Below are 17971 nucleotides of genomic sequence, written 5' to 3' on the forward strand. Positions count from 1 at the left end.
GTTAGTTAAACAATTCAAGAAACAGAGGCCATGAATTTGAGAGGATAGAGACAACAGAAGAGTTGGTGGAAAAAAGGGAAGGAAGAAAATGATTTAATTATGTTTAAAGTTTTTACTTTCTTATTTATTCTTCTCACATATTTTTTCCCATGTTTTATATCCTGACCACTGTTTCCCTTCCCTCCTATCTTCCCATTCCCTCCGCAGCACAATCTCCCATCTCCTCCAGATTTACTACTCCTCTGTTTCCCTTCAGAAAAGAGCAGGCTTCCCAAGGATATCTCCAAAACATGGCATAATAAGTTACAATAAGACTAAGCACATACCCTCATATCAAAACTGGACGAGGTAACCTAGCAGGAGAACACGGGTCCCCAAATCAGGCAAAAGAGTCTGAGACAGTTCCCACTGCCACTATTAAGAGTTCCTCAAGCCCTCGCCTGGATCCCTGTGGTTGGAGCAGACACCCAGCTGGTCTGCTCCCCTGTGGAAACCACATCCTGAGACATCCTAGAAAGGCCAGTGAACTCAGAGCAGCACAGCAGGGGATACCACATCCCAAGGCATCTTAGAGGAGCCATGGAACTCAGACCAGCAGACACCATATCCTGAGACATCCTAGAGGAGCGACTACACTCAGAACAGCGAACACCTAGCCAGTTTGCTCCCATGAAGACATCTTATCTGGAGACATCCTAGAGGAGACACTGCATTTAGAGCAGCAGACACCTAGATGGTCTGCTACCGTGGAGACACCATATCCTGAGATATCCTAGAGGAGCCACTGTACCCACAGCAGCTGGAGCTCAGGATCACGGCATCACAGAGACATCTGGACCCTGAGGAGTTCTGACACAAGCAAGATTAACTGGAAAGGCAGGCTCCAGTCAGAACCAGTGAGTACAGGTAGCACTAGAGCTAACCAGATGGCAAAGGCAAGCACAAGAACGTAAACAACAGAAACCAAAGTTACTTGCCAACACCAGAACCCAGTTCTCCTACCACAGCAAGTCCTGAACACCATATCACAACAGAAAAGCAGGATTTAGAATTAAAGTCACTTCTCATGATGATGATAGAGGACTTTAAAAAGGACATAAATAACATTCTCAAAGAATTCGAGGAGAATACAGGTAAACAGGTAGAAGCTCTTAAAGAATTGTAAGAAAACACAACCAAACAGGTGAAGGAATTAAACAAAACCGTCCAGGAGCTAAAAATGAAAGTAGAAACAATAAAGAAATCTCAAAGGGAGACTACCCTGGAGATAGAAAACCTAAAAAAGAGATCAGGAATCATAGACACCAAAATCACCAACAGAATAGAAGAGATAGAAGAGAGAATCTCATGTGCAGAAGATACCACGGAAAACAGTGACACACTGTCAAAGAAAATGCTAAATGCAAAAAGCTCCTAACCCAAAACATCCAGGAAATCCAGGACACAATGAGAAGACCAAACCTAAGGATAATAGGTATAGATGAGGGTGAAGCATCCCAACTTAAAGGGCCAGTAAATATCTTCAACAAAATTATAGAGGAAAACTTCCCTAACCTAAAGAAAGAGATGTCCTTAAATATACAAGAAGCCTACAGAACCCCAAATAGATTAGGCCAGAAAAGAAATACCTCCCGTCACATAATAATCAAAACATCAAATATACAAAACAAAGAAAAAATACTAAAAGCAGTAAGGGGAAAAAGGCAAAGTAACCTATAAAGGCAGACCTATAAGAATTACACCAGACTTCTCACCAGAGCCTATAAAAGCCAGAAGATCTTGGACTGATATCACACTGACCCTAAGAGAACACAAATGCCAGCCCAGACTTACTATACCCAGCAAAACTCTCAATCACTATTGATGGAGAAACCAAGATATTCCATGACAAAACCAATTTTATACAATATCTTTCCACAAATCCTGCACTACAAAGGATAATGAATGGAAAACTCCAACACAAGGAGGGAAACTACAACCTAGAAAAGGCAAGAAAGTAGTCTTCCAACGATCCCAAAAAAAGATAGTTATACAAACAGAATTCCACCTCTAATAACAAAAATAACAGGAAGCAACAATCATTTTTCCTTAATATCTCTTAATATCAATGGACTCAATTTTCCAATAAAAAGACATAGAGCATCAGACTAGATACATAAACAGGACCCAGCATTTTGCTGTACAGGAAATGCACCTCTGTGACAAAGACAGACACTACCTCAAAGTAAAAGGATGGAAAACAATCTTTCAAGCAAATGGCCCCAAGAAACAAGCTGGAGTAGCCATTCTAATATCAAATAAAATTGATTTTCAACCAAACGTAATCAAAAAAGATAACGAACAGCACTTCATACTCGTCAAAGGAAAAAAGTACCAAGATGAACTCTCAATTCTGAACATCTATGCCCCAAATGCAAGGGCACCCACATTCATAAAAGAAACTTTACTAAAGCTCAAAGCATACATTGCACCTCACACAATAATAGTGGGGGATTTCAACACCCCACTCTCAGCAATGGACAGATTATGGAAACAGAAACTAAACAGAGACACAATGATACTACCAGAAGTTATGAACCAAATGGATTTAATGGATATCTATAGAACATTTCATCTTAAAACAAAGAATATACCTTTTTCTCAGCACCTCATGGTACCTTCTCCAAAACAGACCATATAATTGGTCACAAAACAGGCCTCAACAGATACAAAAAGATTGAAATCATCCCTTGTACCCTATCAGACCACCATGGAATAAGGCTGGTCTTTAATAATGACAAAAACAATGGAAAACCCACATACACATGGAAACTGAAAAACACTCTACTCAAGGATGACTTGGTCAAGGAAGAAGTAAAGAAAGAAATTAAAGACTTTTTATTATTTAATGAAAATGAGGACACATCATACCAAAACTTGTGGGGCTCCATGAAAGCAGTACTAAGAGGAAAACTCATAGCTCTAAGTGCCTACAAAAAGAAACTGGAGAGAGCATATACTAACAACTTGACAGCACAGCTGAAAGCATTAGAACAAAAAGAAGCAAATATACCCAAGAGAAGTAGACGGCAGGAAACAATCAAACTCAGAGCTGAAATCAACCAAGTAGAAACAGAAAAAACTTTGCAAAATATAAACAAAACCAGGAGCTGGTTCTTTGAGAAAATCAACAAGATAGATAAACCCTTAGCCAGACTAACCAAAGGGCACAGAGGCAGTATCCAAATTAATAAAATCAGAACCGAAAAGGGAGACATAAAAACAGAAACTGAGGACATTAAAAATATCATCAGATCCTACTACAAAGGCCTATACTCAACAAAAATGGAAAATCTGGATGAAATGGACAATTTTCTGAACAGATACCTGGTACCAAAGTTAAATGACAAACAGAGAAAAACCATCTAAACAGTCCCATCACCCCTAAAGAAATAGAAGCAGTCATTAAAAGAATCCCCACCAAAAAAAGTTAGGGACCAGATAATTTTAGTGCCAAATTCTATCAGACCTTCAAGGAAGACCTAATACCAATTCTTGTCAAACTATTCCACAGAATAGAAACAGAAGGAACACTACCCAATTCGTTCTATGAAGCCACAATTAGGCTCATACCTAAACCTCACAAAGACCCAACAAAGAAAGAGAACTACAGACCAATCTCAGTCATGAATATTGATGCAAAAACACTCAATAAAATTCTCACAAACCGACTCCAAGAATATATTCAAAACAATCATCCACCATGATCAAATAGGCTTTATCCCAGGAATGCAGGGATGGTTCAATATTCGGAAATCCATCAATGTAATCCACTACATAAATAAACTCAAAGAAAAAGCACATGATCATCTCACTAGACGCTGAGAAAGCATTTGACAAAATTCAACATCCCTTCATGTTAAAAGTCTTGGAAAGAACAGGAATTCAAGGCTCATACCTAAACATAGTAAAAGCAATATACAGCAAGCCAGTAGCCAACATCAAACTAAATGGAGAGAAACTTGAAGCAATCCCACTAAGATAAGGGACTAGACGAGGCTGCTCACTCTTACCCTACCTATTCAATATAGTACTGGAAATCCTAGCCAGAGCAATTAGAAAATGAAAGGAAGTCAGAGGGATACAAATAGGAAAGGAAGAAGTCAAAATTTCACTATTTGCAGATGATAGTATACTGAAGTGACCCTAAAACTTCCACCAGAGAACTCTTAAACCTGATAAACAACTTCAGCAAAGTGGCTGGATATAAAATCAACTCAAATCAGTAGCCTTCCTATACTCAAAGGATGAACAGGCTGAAAAACAAATTAGTGAAATGACACCCTTCACAATAGTTACAAATAATATAAAATATCTTGGAGTGAATGTAACCAAGCAAGTCAAAGATCTGTATGACAAGAACTTCAAGTCTCTGAAGAAAGAAATTGAAGAAGATCTCAGAAGATGGAAAGATCTCCCATGCTCCTGGATTGGCAGGATTAACTTAGTAAAAATGGCCATCTTGCCAAAAGCAATCTACAGATTCAATGCAATCCCCATCAAAATTCCAAATCAATTCTTCATAGAGATAGAAAGAGGAATTTGCAAATTCATTTGGAATAATAAAAAACCTAGGATAGTGAGAATCATTCTTAACAATAAAAGAACCTCCAGGGGAGTCATCATCCCTGACCTCAAACTGTACTACAGAGCAGTAGTGATAAAAAAAAAAAAAAAAAAAACCTGCATGGTATTGGTACAGAGACAGGCAGGAAGATCAATGGAATAGAAATGAAGTTCCAGAAATGAACCCACACACCTATGGTCACTTGATCTCTGACAAAGAAGCTAAAGCCATCCAGTGGAAAAAGGACAGCATTTTCAACAAGTGGTGCTGGCTCAACTGGGAGTCAGCATGTAGAAAAATGCAAATTAATCCATTCTTATCCCCTTGTACAAAGCTCAACTCCAAGTGGATAAAGGACCTTCACATAAAACCAGATACACTCAAACTAATAGAAGAGAAGTTGAGGAAGACCCTAGAATACCTAGGCACAATGGACTGAGTTCAATTCCCAGCACCTATATGGCAGCTAACAACCATCTGCTACTCCTGTATGAGAGGATCCATTAACCTCCTTGGGCACAAGACATGCACGTGGTGTAGATATACATGCAGATAAAACACCCACACACATAAATACATTTTAATTTAAACAAACAAACAAACTTACCCAATACATCTTTGATACACACAATGAGAACCCGGATGACATTAGTTATAAGGGGTTTCAAGAGCTCATCTTGTGTCACAAGTTTAGGATCTACCAACAGACAGGACTTCAAAAGCTGGGACAAAGAGGAAAGGTATTCCAAGAAAAAGGAAGCCTATTTGCAAAAAGAAATAAAATATGGTAACTAAATAGATTTCATAAAAAATCTACCTCAGTGGCATCACAGTGTTTTACTTTTCCATGTGTTATACGAATTCATTTCTTTATAAAATATATTTAGTAAGGTACTAAAAAAGTACTCAGCATAAATTATGTGCTATAAACTTAATATGCAACAAGCAAAACATAGTTTCCAATATTATAAGTATATCAGTAACCGTCACATCAGCACTATCAAGTATACGACAAACAAGTAACACAGTATTTTTAAAGCTTATTTCTATATTTAAAGAATTTAAAGAAAGTGTTTATATTTTTAAAGTAGGTAACTCATGAAACCAATATCCCAGAAGCAGCACAGAGGGTATTTAAAGTCAAAATAAACCAGTTTGCAAAGAAAGATCTGATTATAAAAATCATCTTCAAAGTGCAAAAGTATGGGGGAAAATAAATCAAGCCTAATTGCCTAGATATTGTTATCAATAAAATGTATTTTGCTTTTAGTTATCCTTCAGCATAAAAATAATATTCTGTAGGTCTGGTAGAATTCTGCACTAAAACCATCTGGCCCTGAGCTTTTTTTGGTTGGGAGATTTTTAATGACTTCTATTTCCTTAGGGGATATGACACTGTTCAGATAGTTTACCTGCTCTTGAATAAACTTTGATATGTGGTATCTGTCTAGAAAATCATTCGTTACACCTAGATTTTCCAGTTTTGTTGAGTTTAAGCTTTTGTAGGAGGATCTGATTTATTTTTTAATTTCCTCAGTTTCTGTTGTTATGTCTCCCTTTTCATTTCTGATTTTGTTAATTTGGATACTGTCTCTGGGCCCTTTAGTTAGTTTTGCTAGGGGTTTATCTATCTTGTTGATTTTCTCAAAGAACCAGCTTTTGGTTTTGTTGATTCTTTGTATCATTCTCTTTGTCTCTATTTGGTTGATTTAGTCCCTGAGTTTGATTATTTGCTGCTGTCTACTCCTCTTTGGTATATTTGCTTCTTTTTGTTCTAGAACTCTCAAGCGTGCTGCTGTTAAGTTGCTAGTGTAAGATCTCTCCAGTTTCTTTACCAGGGCACTTAGTGTTATAAATTTTCCTCTTAGTACTACTTTCATTGTGTCCCATAAGTTTAGGTATGCTGTGTCATCATTTTCATTGAATTCCAGGAAGTCTTTCATTTCTTTCTTTATTTCTTCCCTAACCAAGTTATCATTGAGTAGAGAGTTATTCAATTTCCATGGGTATGTGGGTTTTCTGGTTTGTTTTTGTTGTTGAAATCTAGTCTTAGTCTGTGGTGATTTGATAGGATGCATGGGATTATTTAAATCTTCTTGTATCAGATGAGGCTTGTTTTGTAACTGATTATATGGTCAATTTTGGAGAAGGTACCATGAGATACCTTTTGAGAAGAAGGTATATTCTTTTGTAAAATCTTTGTCCTCTCTTCATCTACTGCCCTATTAAAGCTATATGAAGTTTAATCTCTGGATACTAGAAATATTATTATAAATAAACCAGCCTGGTCTACAGAGTGAGTTCCTGGTCTATATAGAAAAACCCTGTCTTGAAAGATAAAAGAAAACAAACAAACACACTAGTGAAACAACTTCAACCTAGGTAAAAATAAAAGATATACCAGAGACATCCTAAAATCATAGTAGTAAGTGGGTTATACCAGTGTCCTTTTATAAAGTAGTGCTCCAGGAATTAAACATTTGTAAGTGATTAATGGAGTTAGGGAAAATATGCACTATTCATTTCTCCAATCCCAGTCTCTGTTATATTAATTTTAAGTAACCTAGTTCAAAAGGCACATAACACCACACATATACTGAGAGATTTCCATCTTTTTCTTGTAGGTGGATCTCCATAGCAGAATTTGCTGTTTGTCCCTTAAGGCAAAGAGACTGGTGACACATGTGAGAAACAGATCCAAGAAGCTTACCTGAGCCTGAGTATGTTCAACAGCAGATGGTAAAGGCAGCGGAGTCTTGAGTTCCTGGATGCACATTTCTATGAGGGAGGCATCCACAGTGCTGTCAAGGATAAAGGACAGCCCATAGATAGTTAATATGCTTCTTATTAAAGACAAAAAACACCACAATATGAAGTTTCCATATAACCCTGAATATAAATAGAGAGAAAGGGCTTTTCCAAGTAAAGAAAATATTTAAGGTTTCCCAGAGTATTTCAGAAAACAGGAACTTATTGTTAGGTAAGTGTGAAAAACAAAGAATTCTAAAAAGTGAAGTTGTCATAGTTAGTATCAGCTGTTAATTTGACACAGCTGAACAGAAGAAACCACAATTCAGGAATTGTCACCATCACATTGTCCTAAGGGTATGTCTGTGGAGCATGCTTTTAATTGTTAATCGATGTGAATGAGCCTAGCCCCAGTGGGAGAGACTAACCCTAGACAAGTGGATCTAGGTGGAATGAGCCAGCTGAACAAGCAAGAGGAGGCCAGTACAGCAGCACTTCTCCATGGTCTCTGCTTCAGTTCCTGGCCCTAGGTTTCTGCCCCAGCTTAGCTCAGCTTCTCTTAATGATGATGGAAACTTGTAAACCAAATAAGTCCTTTCCTCCTCTAAGTTGCTTTTGGTTAGTGTTTTATCACAGCACCAGAAAACCTAGGACAGAAATGAAGGTCCCCTCCCCCCCAGGCCTATCTTCACATCCCAGAAGAAAGAGAAGGCATATGATTTAGCAAACAGAAAAAAGATATTTCAGACAGCACTATTTAAAAGTAAGAAGAGAGAATGGCAGAGAAATAGACAATTAAAAAAAGGTGGGCATACTGGGAGAGAGTACCTAGTTTCAGGAAAGAGAGAGAAGTCACATTTGGCACACACAAGTAGGATCTGCACCCTAGCCTTCCTCGTGCTCACACCTTTAAGGTGGGGCCAGTAATACCCTGTACAGGACAAAACACAACACAAGGCAAGGAATAAACTCTAACCTTTAGATGGGCCTGATCACAACAGCTAAGGCTTTGCTGCTATGCAAAAACCATCAACGGAGGCTTGTTAATATTTGGAAAATGAAAAGCTAAAAGAATCAAGTCATTGTTTCCTTAAATTCTACCAGAGTATTTCTGATGAGTTTAGTTTCCCATAACAAAATACATACAAATAAAATTCAACAGTGATTTTCAATTTGGGAGCATTATTCTGATGATGTGACTGCTAAAGAGAAGAATCTTCAAACTCCTTCATGTCCATCATGAAGAATAACCAAGTGGGACATACGGCATTCCTTGACTATGCTAGAAGGCATAACATTCAGAACCATTTCAACTTTTAAAACTAAAGAAAATAATCTTTCTGGGCTTAACAGTCAAGCTAAGAAGCTGATATAAATATATTAATATAACAGAGGGAGGAAATCACAACAACAACATTCGTGAAGCCAAAGGTGGCAAAAGCCTGGAACTTAAAGGGTATAAGAACGAATGAGAATATACTGTCAGGCACATACACCTTTTGTTTATCATCTCTATGCCTTTATCTCTTACCTACAGAGGAGTTCTATGAGATGAGCTTGTTGAAAAGCATTTGCAGCATCTCTTGGAGTAACTGCCAAGAGGTTTTCTAAGAGGCTACAGATTGCTGACAGCAGAGATGGAGTAACAAACACACACTGCCTGTGCAGGGAAGCAGACAGCGATGAGTCACGAGGTCGCAATGTTCTGATTTCATGTTGACCTGTTATTTACAAAGAGCATCATAAAATATCATTCCATCTATCAGGTCAGTATTAACAAAATTTACCAGTTCTCATAACACAGGAAACCTCCTAAAGATGATGAGGTAGGCGGCTGGTTAATTATCAGCTGCATGGCTTACCTTAACCTTGAGGCTATCATTTTTTATTTTAGTTGACTTTCTAGCAGATGAAAGAACATTTTCTTCTGATCATTTATTTATTCTAGTATAACTCCAACATTCTTAATCTGTGTACCATATATTTTGTTTGAATTATCCAAGAAATATTCTTTTCAATAGTAGTCCTATAACTTTCTCATGTGTTCAATTAATCTCTGCTGGTCCAGGTTTAAGTTATTCCTTTAAATCTCATGCCCTGAAAAAAGCATTTGTTCAGAGTGTGGAAGGGAGAATGAGATTCAGAAACAAAGATCTGAGTATAAGTGTGTGTGTGTGTAGGTACGTAAGTACATACATACATACATACATGTATGTTGCTTGGGCAGATACGTGTGTATCTATGAATCAACTAAACAGTTCATAGTGACAGCTCCAATTCTAACCTAATTTTACAAGGTCCACTATTCACCTTTAGTCCTTTAATATTTCACTGACAAATTTAAAAAAAAAAAAACCTTGCATTGTCACTGTCTACTTGCTCATTGGCTCAGTCTTATGTATATTTGAAGACATTTTAGGATTGCTAGTTGCAAAAGATAAACTAGCATTATGACTGGAACGTTTGCCTGCAGTTTTCTTTGCTTGCCATCAACTCTGAGGGGGAAAGTTTACGAATTACTTACTAGATGAACTTGTTTGTATTCCACATCACTTTCACATTGTCAGTTTAATTTTTCTTTCTTTCTTTTGTTTTTTTTTTTTTTTTTTTTTTTTTTTTTTTGGTTTGTTTTTGTTTTTTGACACAGGGTTTCTCTGTATAGCCCAGGCTGTCCTGGAACTCATTCTGTAGACCAGGCTGACCTCGAACTCAGAAATCCACCTGCCTTTGCCTCCCAAGTGCTGGGATTAAAGGCGTGCGCCACCACTGCCTGGCAATTTTTCTTTCTTTTTTTTGTAGCAGATGAAACATAACTACAGTTATAAAAGTCTAACTAAACCAAGAAGCATATGCAAGGCGACAGTCACTATGTCAACTGTGGAGCCCCTTGTACCTAGTTCTTGCCCTCATGTATTTCCTCTCTGAAACCTACTCACTCTGATAACTACGCTTCCTGTTTTCTTTTGTAACAATCAGGACATACATGCTTTTACTTCTCCCTTTATTATTATTTTATTGTTTTCATGTTTGTTTTCTCCGACTGCATGTCTGTGTTCCATACACATGCCTGGTACCTGCAGATATCAGAGGAGGGCACCAGAACCCATGGAACTAAAATTACAGATGGTTGTGAAATGCTACTCGGGTACTGGAAATCAAATCCAAGTCCCTCTAGAAGGACAACCAGCACTCTTAACCACTGAGCCATCTCTCAAAAAGTAGAAATCTACAAATACTATAAACTGTGAAGTATATATTTTTAGTGTGTTGTATGTGTGACATATTGTGGGGCAATGGACCATGCCACCAGATAGAAAACCTGACAGAAAATCGAGCAGATTCAGGAACCCCAGAAATTCTCATAATTGAGAAGAATAGGCGTTTAAATCTACTCCCGACCAGGTTTCTGTCCTGGAATATGTGACCACAACACCCCATTGAAAGGACTGTGACAATCAGTCATGTAGAGACAATACCTGAAGTCCTTCTACATGCAAATGAGATGTTAATCTCAGACCAAGCCAATAGAAACCATCTGCTTCTAGATCCCAACCCACTCCAAAATGTTTATAAGGTCCTATCCACGAATAAAGTGCATGAGTTATTTCACCAAGGATAGTTTGAGAGTGCCTGTCTTACTGATCTGTAACACTCCAGGGAAGAGTTTTCTCTCCTAGAGCTTTCTTTGCTGGACCTCTACTCAGCCCAACCAGCCAGGTGCATGAGCTTGAAGGCAGTCATTTCCTGTTCAGTGGCCCTGACCTTGGCTCTAGCTACCAGCTGTCTCATCACCTGCCACCAGCAGAAGAGGCCTGGCAGCCTGCCTTGCTCAGAGTTCCCCTTGGAGAGCTGTAGCAACTTGGTTGTTCTGGCCACACCTGAGCCCTGAAAGACCTTTTGCTTGTGCAGGCCGGATTCCCCTCCAGGTATGCCCCGGTAAAACCCGCAATGCATGTGTGAGAATTGTATATTGTATACACATGTGGAAGCCTATGTTCTGAAACAGTCAGTCTCCTCTCTCTCCCTCTTTCTTCTCCCCCTCTGAACTGGAACTTGACCAATGCAACTAGACTGGCTGCTCAGCGAAGCTCAGTTGTCCGTCTGTTTCTGGCCTCTGCACTGGCATGAAAAGCATGTGTCCCAACCACCAACTTTCCACGTGGATGCTAGAGGACTAGACAACACCTAGCCAACGCCCCACCCACTAACCATCTCCCTAACTCAGCTGCATGTTTCGTTATTTATTGATATTTTGGGGGAATTTTGATGTACCAATTTGAATATACCCTCCTTGATTTTTCAATAGCTGAATAGTTCATTATGTAGATATTAATTTGAAAGCACCCTCCTGCTTATGGGAATCTGGGTATTTGATATATTTCCTAACTGCAAATAATATTTCATTAAATAATCATGTGCATATGTACTTTCATGCTTTTAGAGATGAGTTATGTGAAAATTGCTATCTGTAAGATAAATACATTTATAGATGCATTAGATATTGCCAAGTTCCCTTCCAAAAATGTTACACTAATTGCATTCCCTTTTACAATTTATAAAAGTGTTGTTTTCCATAGCCGTGCCAAGAGGATGCACTGCCAGTGCTTTTTAATAGCTGGCAATTTAATTTAATAGCTAAGAAAGAAGGTCACGTGTAGCACTAATTTGTATGCATCTGATAATATGGGTTCCTCCTTTCTTTTGTGCATGTTTGCCTCATGTCTCTGTTCACGGTTATAAGTTGTCAGTCCTTTTCCTTCTTAAGAATTAAGAGTGTGTTATGTGCTGACACAGCATTTCCTATAAGCTATGTTGCAAATAGTTAAGTTACTTTGTCAAGCAATCTCTTCACTTTCTGCTTTTCTGTTGCATAAGTCGTTTTTTTTATTGTTATCATTGTTAAATGTAAAATGTGTCCTTTTTATTGAATTATGACTCTGACATGAGATTAGAATGTCCTCTGTGTAGTTTTATAAGCATCCATTCATGTGTCCTTTTAGTATTCATATGATTTCACTTTCCACTTTGGAACCCAGATGATTCTGTGTAACATGTGCTCTTGTGTCCAGTGGCTGGCCAGTTTTCACCACTATCTATCAAAAGACCCATGGCTTATCCAGAGATCTGAGGTGACAATTTAATTACTATAGATATATTCTCAATTCTATTTATTTTTCATTGCTGGTAATAAAACAGATTCAATATCATTTCTCAGTATGTTATTATATCCAAGTAGGACTTGTCTCCTTTTATAGCATTTTCCTGGCTACTTCTGTACATTCATTTTTTGTTTTGTTCTGTTTTAATGTGATTATAATTTTCTTACTACAAAGAAATTTGATGTTATTTTGTGTGGACACTTTTTAATTTATAGAGATTAACATTTTACTTATTTTAAATATCTAGCTATTGTATCTAAAAATAATGGATTTTTAATATCTGCTCACATCTATTTTGTAGGTTTGAATAATATTAAAGTTAAATTATTAATAATAATTGTGATTTTTCTTCTATAATTATTGGAGAAGCTGGTGAGATGTCTCAGCAGGTATAGGCTGCTGTCAAACCTAACTTCGATCCCTATGACTTTTTTACTATTTAAAGGTATTTAAAGATTTGTAAGCATACAGCATAAAGATTCAATTAAGAATTTTTTATAATTAAACATTTTTATTAACATAAATTACTAGAAACCAAGGTATACCTTTGTTTGTGAAATTATTCGAATAAATATTGTAATGAAAATTCAATGAAGCAAACTTTTTTCTAGGAATATCTTCTATACATCACTAGTCACATTTAACTTCATTTAGGGAAGTATTATTTCTTTCAGATCAGAAATTTAGTGCTACCAAATGAGGCAGACATATTCTCTAGAATCAAAAAATGAGTTGTAAACTTCAATATAAATACAACTTAAAGTAGAGTTGGTTGTGGTTCTAATACAAACAGTAAAATATACTGGATTTATAAAAATGCACTGAGGGGAGTAGAGGATTGTAATGAAAATTCCTCTGTGTGTGTGTGTGTGTGTGTGTGTGTGTAGCATGAACATGGCCTAGGTTCAGTCTTCATCTGCAGGAAAATTAAAAAAAAATAATATTACAGGTTGCTTGTGTGAATTTCTAGTAACAAAACACCGTAGATTTTGTTTCAAATGACTGCACAGCCTTACAGAGTCCATGTCAACTACAATCTCTTCATTTCCAAGTTATCTACTATTAAGTGTTTCCCAAAAGAGGGTTAAAAAGTGGAGTAATATGCAGTGCTTATTTACTGAAACACTAAATAGTGTTCAACTAATAAGAAGCCATTGGGCAATCAGTTTATTATTATTATTATTATTATTATTATTATTATTATTGTTGTTGTTGTTGTTGTTGTTGTTATTTTATTTACAAACCAGCCTTTCCCCCTTCCCAGTCCTCCCTCCTACAGTTCTTCATCCCATTTCTCCTCCCCCATCTCTGAGAGGATGCTCCCTCCCCACCAGACATCCCCCCTCCCAAGGGCCTCAAGTCTCTAAAGGATGCATGTCTTCTCCCACTGAGACCAGACCAGGCAGTCCTATGTGTGTGTCAGGGGCCTCCAACCAGCTCCTGTATGCTGCCTGGTTGGTGGCTCGGTGCCTGAGAGTACCTGGGAGCTCCAAGGGGTCCAGGTAAATACATTTTTTTTCTAAACAACTTCCCTAAAGAATGAACTATTTATTTAAATTATTTATTTTTAAAGTATGTAAATGTGGGGGTACACCTAAGTGCAGTTGCTCTGTGGGATCCCTGAAGCTGGAACTGCAGCTAGCTAGCAATGAGCAACTCAGCATGGGAGGTGAGAAACTAACTTGGTCCCTCTGCAAGAGCAGCAGCACTCTTAACTGCTGAGCCATCACTCTCTAGCCTCTCAGACTTTTTGATAGCCAAATTCTCATTTATTACCTCATAGCGTTTGTTTTGTCAATTTCTGATTATTTATTTTAGATTATCCTAATCCTTGGAGGCCAGAGACAGGCAGATCACCGGGCCAGCCAGTAGGCTCCAGATTCAGTAAGAAACCTTGTCTCAAAAAACAGGATGGACAGGGGAGGTGGGCATATAATCTCACCCCAGCCTTGGAGCAAATGGTAACTGATAGCTGCTAAAAGAGAGACAGTTTTCTCTAAGATTGTAGCTACTATTGAGCAAAGCATGCTCAGTGAAGAAAACAAATACAAAAAAAAAAAAAAATGTTTGGACAGCACATTTCATCTTTTAAAGTTCTGTGGGGGTAAATGCCTCTAATCGCAGCACTTGAGAAGCTTCAGGTAGGTAGATTGATCTCTACGAGTTCAGAGGCAGCCTGGTCTACAAAGGAAGTTCAAGATAGCTAGGGCTGCACATTGAGACCCTGTCTCAACAATATAAAAGAACACAAAGTTTGGAGGATAAGAGAGCGGGGGTAGATCTGGAAAGAGTTGAGAGAATGGAGTGAATATGCTCAAAACAAATACAAAACTCAAAATTCTCAAAGAACTAATAAACTATAATCAAGGCCTTTGACACTGTGGGGAATTCAGAGAAACACTCCATATAGAGTATTCCCTGATGATAGGATGCAGTGTTTGGCTGTCTCCAAAGAAAGAAAAAAAATGTACTCTTAGTTTCTTATAAAGAAAAATGAAAGATGTTCAAAACCCTTAGCCCATGGAGCTCAAGCAGACATGGTACAAGGGAAATATGTAGCTAGTGTAGGACACACAAAAAAATAACACCTGTCCATGTTAACAGTATTTAGAAGTTTTCTATGAAACATTATGAGGAAGTAAATGCTAGTCACATTGGTTTTATCCAGAAGTAATGATGGAATACAAGTTCCAAAGGCCTTTGGAATCTTAGGTTTACAATTTTCTGTGCCGCTAAAAAATTAAATGGAGGATGATTGGGGAAGACTCGTAATGTCAACCTCTGGGCTACACACACAGGAAGGAAGACAAGGAGGAAGGGAGGGAAGAGCAAGAGAGACAGAGACAGGGAAAGGGAAAACTAAAAAAAAATAAATAAATAAAAACCTTCACACACAAAAAAGAATACCTTGCATCACAAACTGGTCAAGGGCAGTTTCAGGAAGGAGTGTTGACGGCAGCAGGGGCTGAATCTCAGCACTGACCACCGAGGCCGCCACCTGTGAAACAGGTAGGTTCTCATTAATGTTGTACCATGGAAAATGAAACAAACAGTCAGTGTGCAGAATATTCTTAAGAAAACAGGTTTTAAATGAATTTTGCCAGATAACATAACTAGAAAATAAATACTTTAAATCTTGAGTTATAGCTAGTTTTCCAATACTGATATTTTCTCTGACCTCTTATAGGAATTGTTACAATGTCCATAAATCAGTAACTCGAAAGAGCCATGTTTTGTTTTAAGTTTATGAAATAAGCTGAAGGGACTCTGGCCAGCTAAAGGATAGTAAACATGGCTATGGCAGGTCTTGCTCTTCTCTCCCATTCCCTTGCCTCGCTACAAACCACTAGATCACATTCCTAAAGCTACCCACCAAATCTATTCTCTTCTTTGGCCACTTCCTCCTTCCAAGGCTGATTACCAAGGTCTAGCTATCAATGTACTGAAATCCAGCAATCAAATGCCCCCTTTGTCACACCTAAATAACATGCCCAAATAAAATTAAGCACTGCACCTTAACATGGCAGTCCTTTGTCTGGAACAAATATCCCTGGCCCTTCCTCTCCCTTGTTCCCTTTTTTTCCTCATCCTCTATCTCCTGTCTTCTTCATCTCTTATTCCCTGACCCATCCCTCTGGGCAATATATATCTCCTTTGTGTTCAGAACTTGGTCTTGGGGGTCCAAAGCCAATACTTTTCCTTTCCTAAGCAACATGCAGCTGGCTCTCATTGCCCAAATCATGAAATGTTTAAGATACATACTTATTCATGTAAAATTTACTGGTTTTGAGATTTTTACATTTACTTTAGACACATATGTTAGGTATATGAGTGTTTTACCACCATGTATGTATGTTTACCATCTATGTACCTAGTGTACATGGAGAATAGAAGGTGGCCCTTGGAACTGGAGTAAACTGAACCTCAATCTTTGCAAAATCAACAAGAGATATTAACTGCTCAGCCAACTCTCCAACCCCCATCTTCTTTTATTTACAATCAAATGGTTTGTTGTTGAAGTTTCAAATTGCACAATTAAGTTTTAATAATACCTATAATAATCCTGTAAATGTTGGAGAGATTTAAACTCAGAACTTAAAAACACTTGCTGTTCTTCCAGAGGACCCAGGTCCAATTTCCAGCACCCACCGTGGCTGCTTATAACTTCTGCATCACAACTGTTCCCAGGAGACCTGATACCCTATTCTAAGATCTGCAGATACCAGACATACATGTGTTGAACAGACGTATACAGAGAAAAAAAAAAAAAAAAACCATAAAACCCTACATATAAAATAAAGTGGGGGAAAAAGCTTGCAGATCTAGAATTTAAAAAAAAAAAATCAGTGAAGTATTTACCTCATATCAGAAAAAAAGTTAAAAAAAAGCCTGCCAAAATGCTGACACTGTGTTTCAGAATACAACATTTTTAAAACATCAAACCTAATAGAATTGCTGTAGAAAGCAAACACAAATGCACCTAGGGGTTTGTAGATGAGGCTGTGACCCTCTAAAATTGAATGCACTCAGACTATTGTGTTTGGCACTTCTTATGTGAAAAATACCCTCCCTGGGAAGGTACGGTATTTCTTTCTCTGAGAAAAGGCACAAAGAATCCACATGGGAGGTGGCCCTGTGTCACTGTGTGCACATGGTACGAAACATCAACAGAACTAATAAACTGGTATTATTGCTGATGTGATGCTACAAGGTCATATCTGTACACTAGCTGTGCTTACTTCTAGCATATTGTACCTTTGACTTAAAGTGATAACATGAAAGCAAATACTAAGATTATCTTCATTTGTAGTTTCTGATAGTAAAGAGATTATGAACTTGAAGAAATTCACAGCAATTAAATCTATAGATACTTAATAAATCTCCATTTGAAGAGAAGACATTATATTCTACCTTAGGTTAAATATAATGGTTCTAAAACTAGTAAGAAAATTCTAAAGTCAAAAAGCTTAAGCATAAAAACCCATCTGAATGAATGTTTCTTCTAAATAAATCACTCACAGACAAGCACTAAATCTCTTCTCTTATATTAAATTCAGATAATAGGAAAATAGTCTAACATTTGCTTGCTTCACAAATATACTTGTCCAGATGACAATTGAGAGGTATGTAAAAAATATTCATGTCAAAGCAATAAAGATGACTTTTGTGGTTCTAAGAAAAAGCAATCAAACACCATGACTAATACCACAATCTAGACAGTAGCTGAATAAAAAAATACATCCTTCTCCTATCACAAGCTCCTCTGGCTATAAAAAAAAGGGGGGGGGGGGGAACGGGGGGCGGGAGACAAGATTAGGGAAACCCAAGCTTAAAGAAGATGCTTGTGAAAAAATCTATTAGTTATATTAGAATTTGTCTTATATAGTTGAGAAGTCATAGGGCTTCTTTGCATGGTAATATGCCTCAAAGATCAAGTATGGGTGACCTACATTTCCAT

At 37.6% G+C, this 17971-nt stretch overlaps 1 protein-coding gene across 6 annotated transcripts in view; it reads right to left on the bottom strand.

The window, feature by feature from the left end:
- Positions 1 to 17971, bottom strand: part of Rttn (rotatin) — a 164236-nt gene that overhangs the window by 36170 nt on the left and 110095 nt on the right. For all 6 annotated transcript variants that reach the window (XR_013103594.1, XM_076912332.1, XM_034518621.2 and 3 more), the window contains 4 exons: positions 15421 to 15511; positions 8886 to 9075; positions 7317 to 7407; positions 5214 to 5367 (listed from right to left, as the gene is read on the bottom strand). Coding sequence is in view for 5 of the 6 variants with exons in the window: in XM_076912332.1 (XP_076768447.1) it covers positions 5214 to 5367; positions 7317 to 7407; positions 8886 to 9075; positions 15421 to 15511 (526 nt within the window). In the remaining variant the exon portion in view is untranslated. The remainder of the gene's footprint in view (positions 1 to 5213; positions 5368 to 7316; positions 7408 to 8885; positions 9076 to 15420; positions 15512 to 17971) is intronic.

Source organism: Arvicanthis niloticus, chromosome 14 (genome assembly GCF_011762505.2).
Source record: "Arvicanthis niloticus isolate mArvNil1 chromosome 14, mArvNil1.pat.X, whole genome shotgun sequence".
NCBI classification, from domain to species: Eukaryota; Metazoa; Chordata; class Mammalia; order Rodentia; family Muridae; genus Arvicanthis; species Arvicanthis niloticus.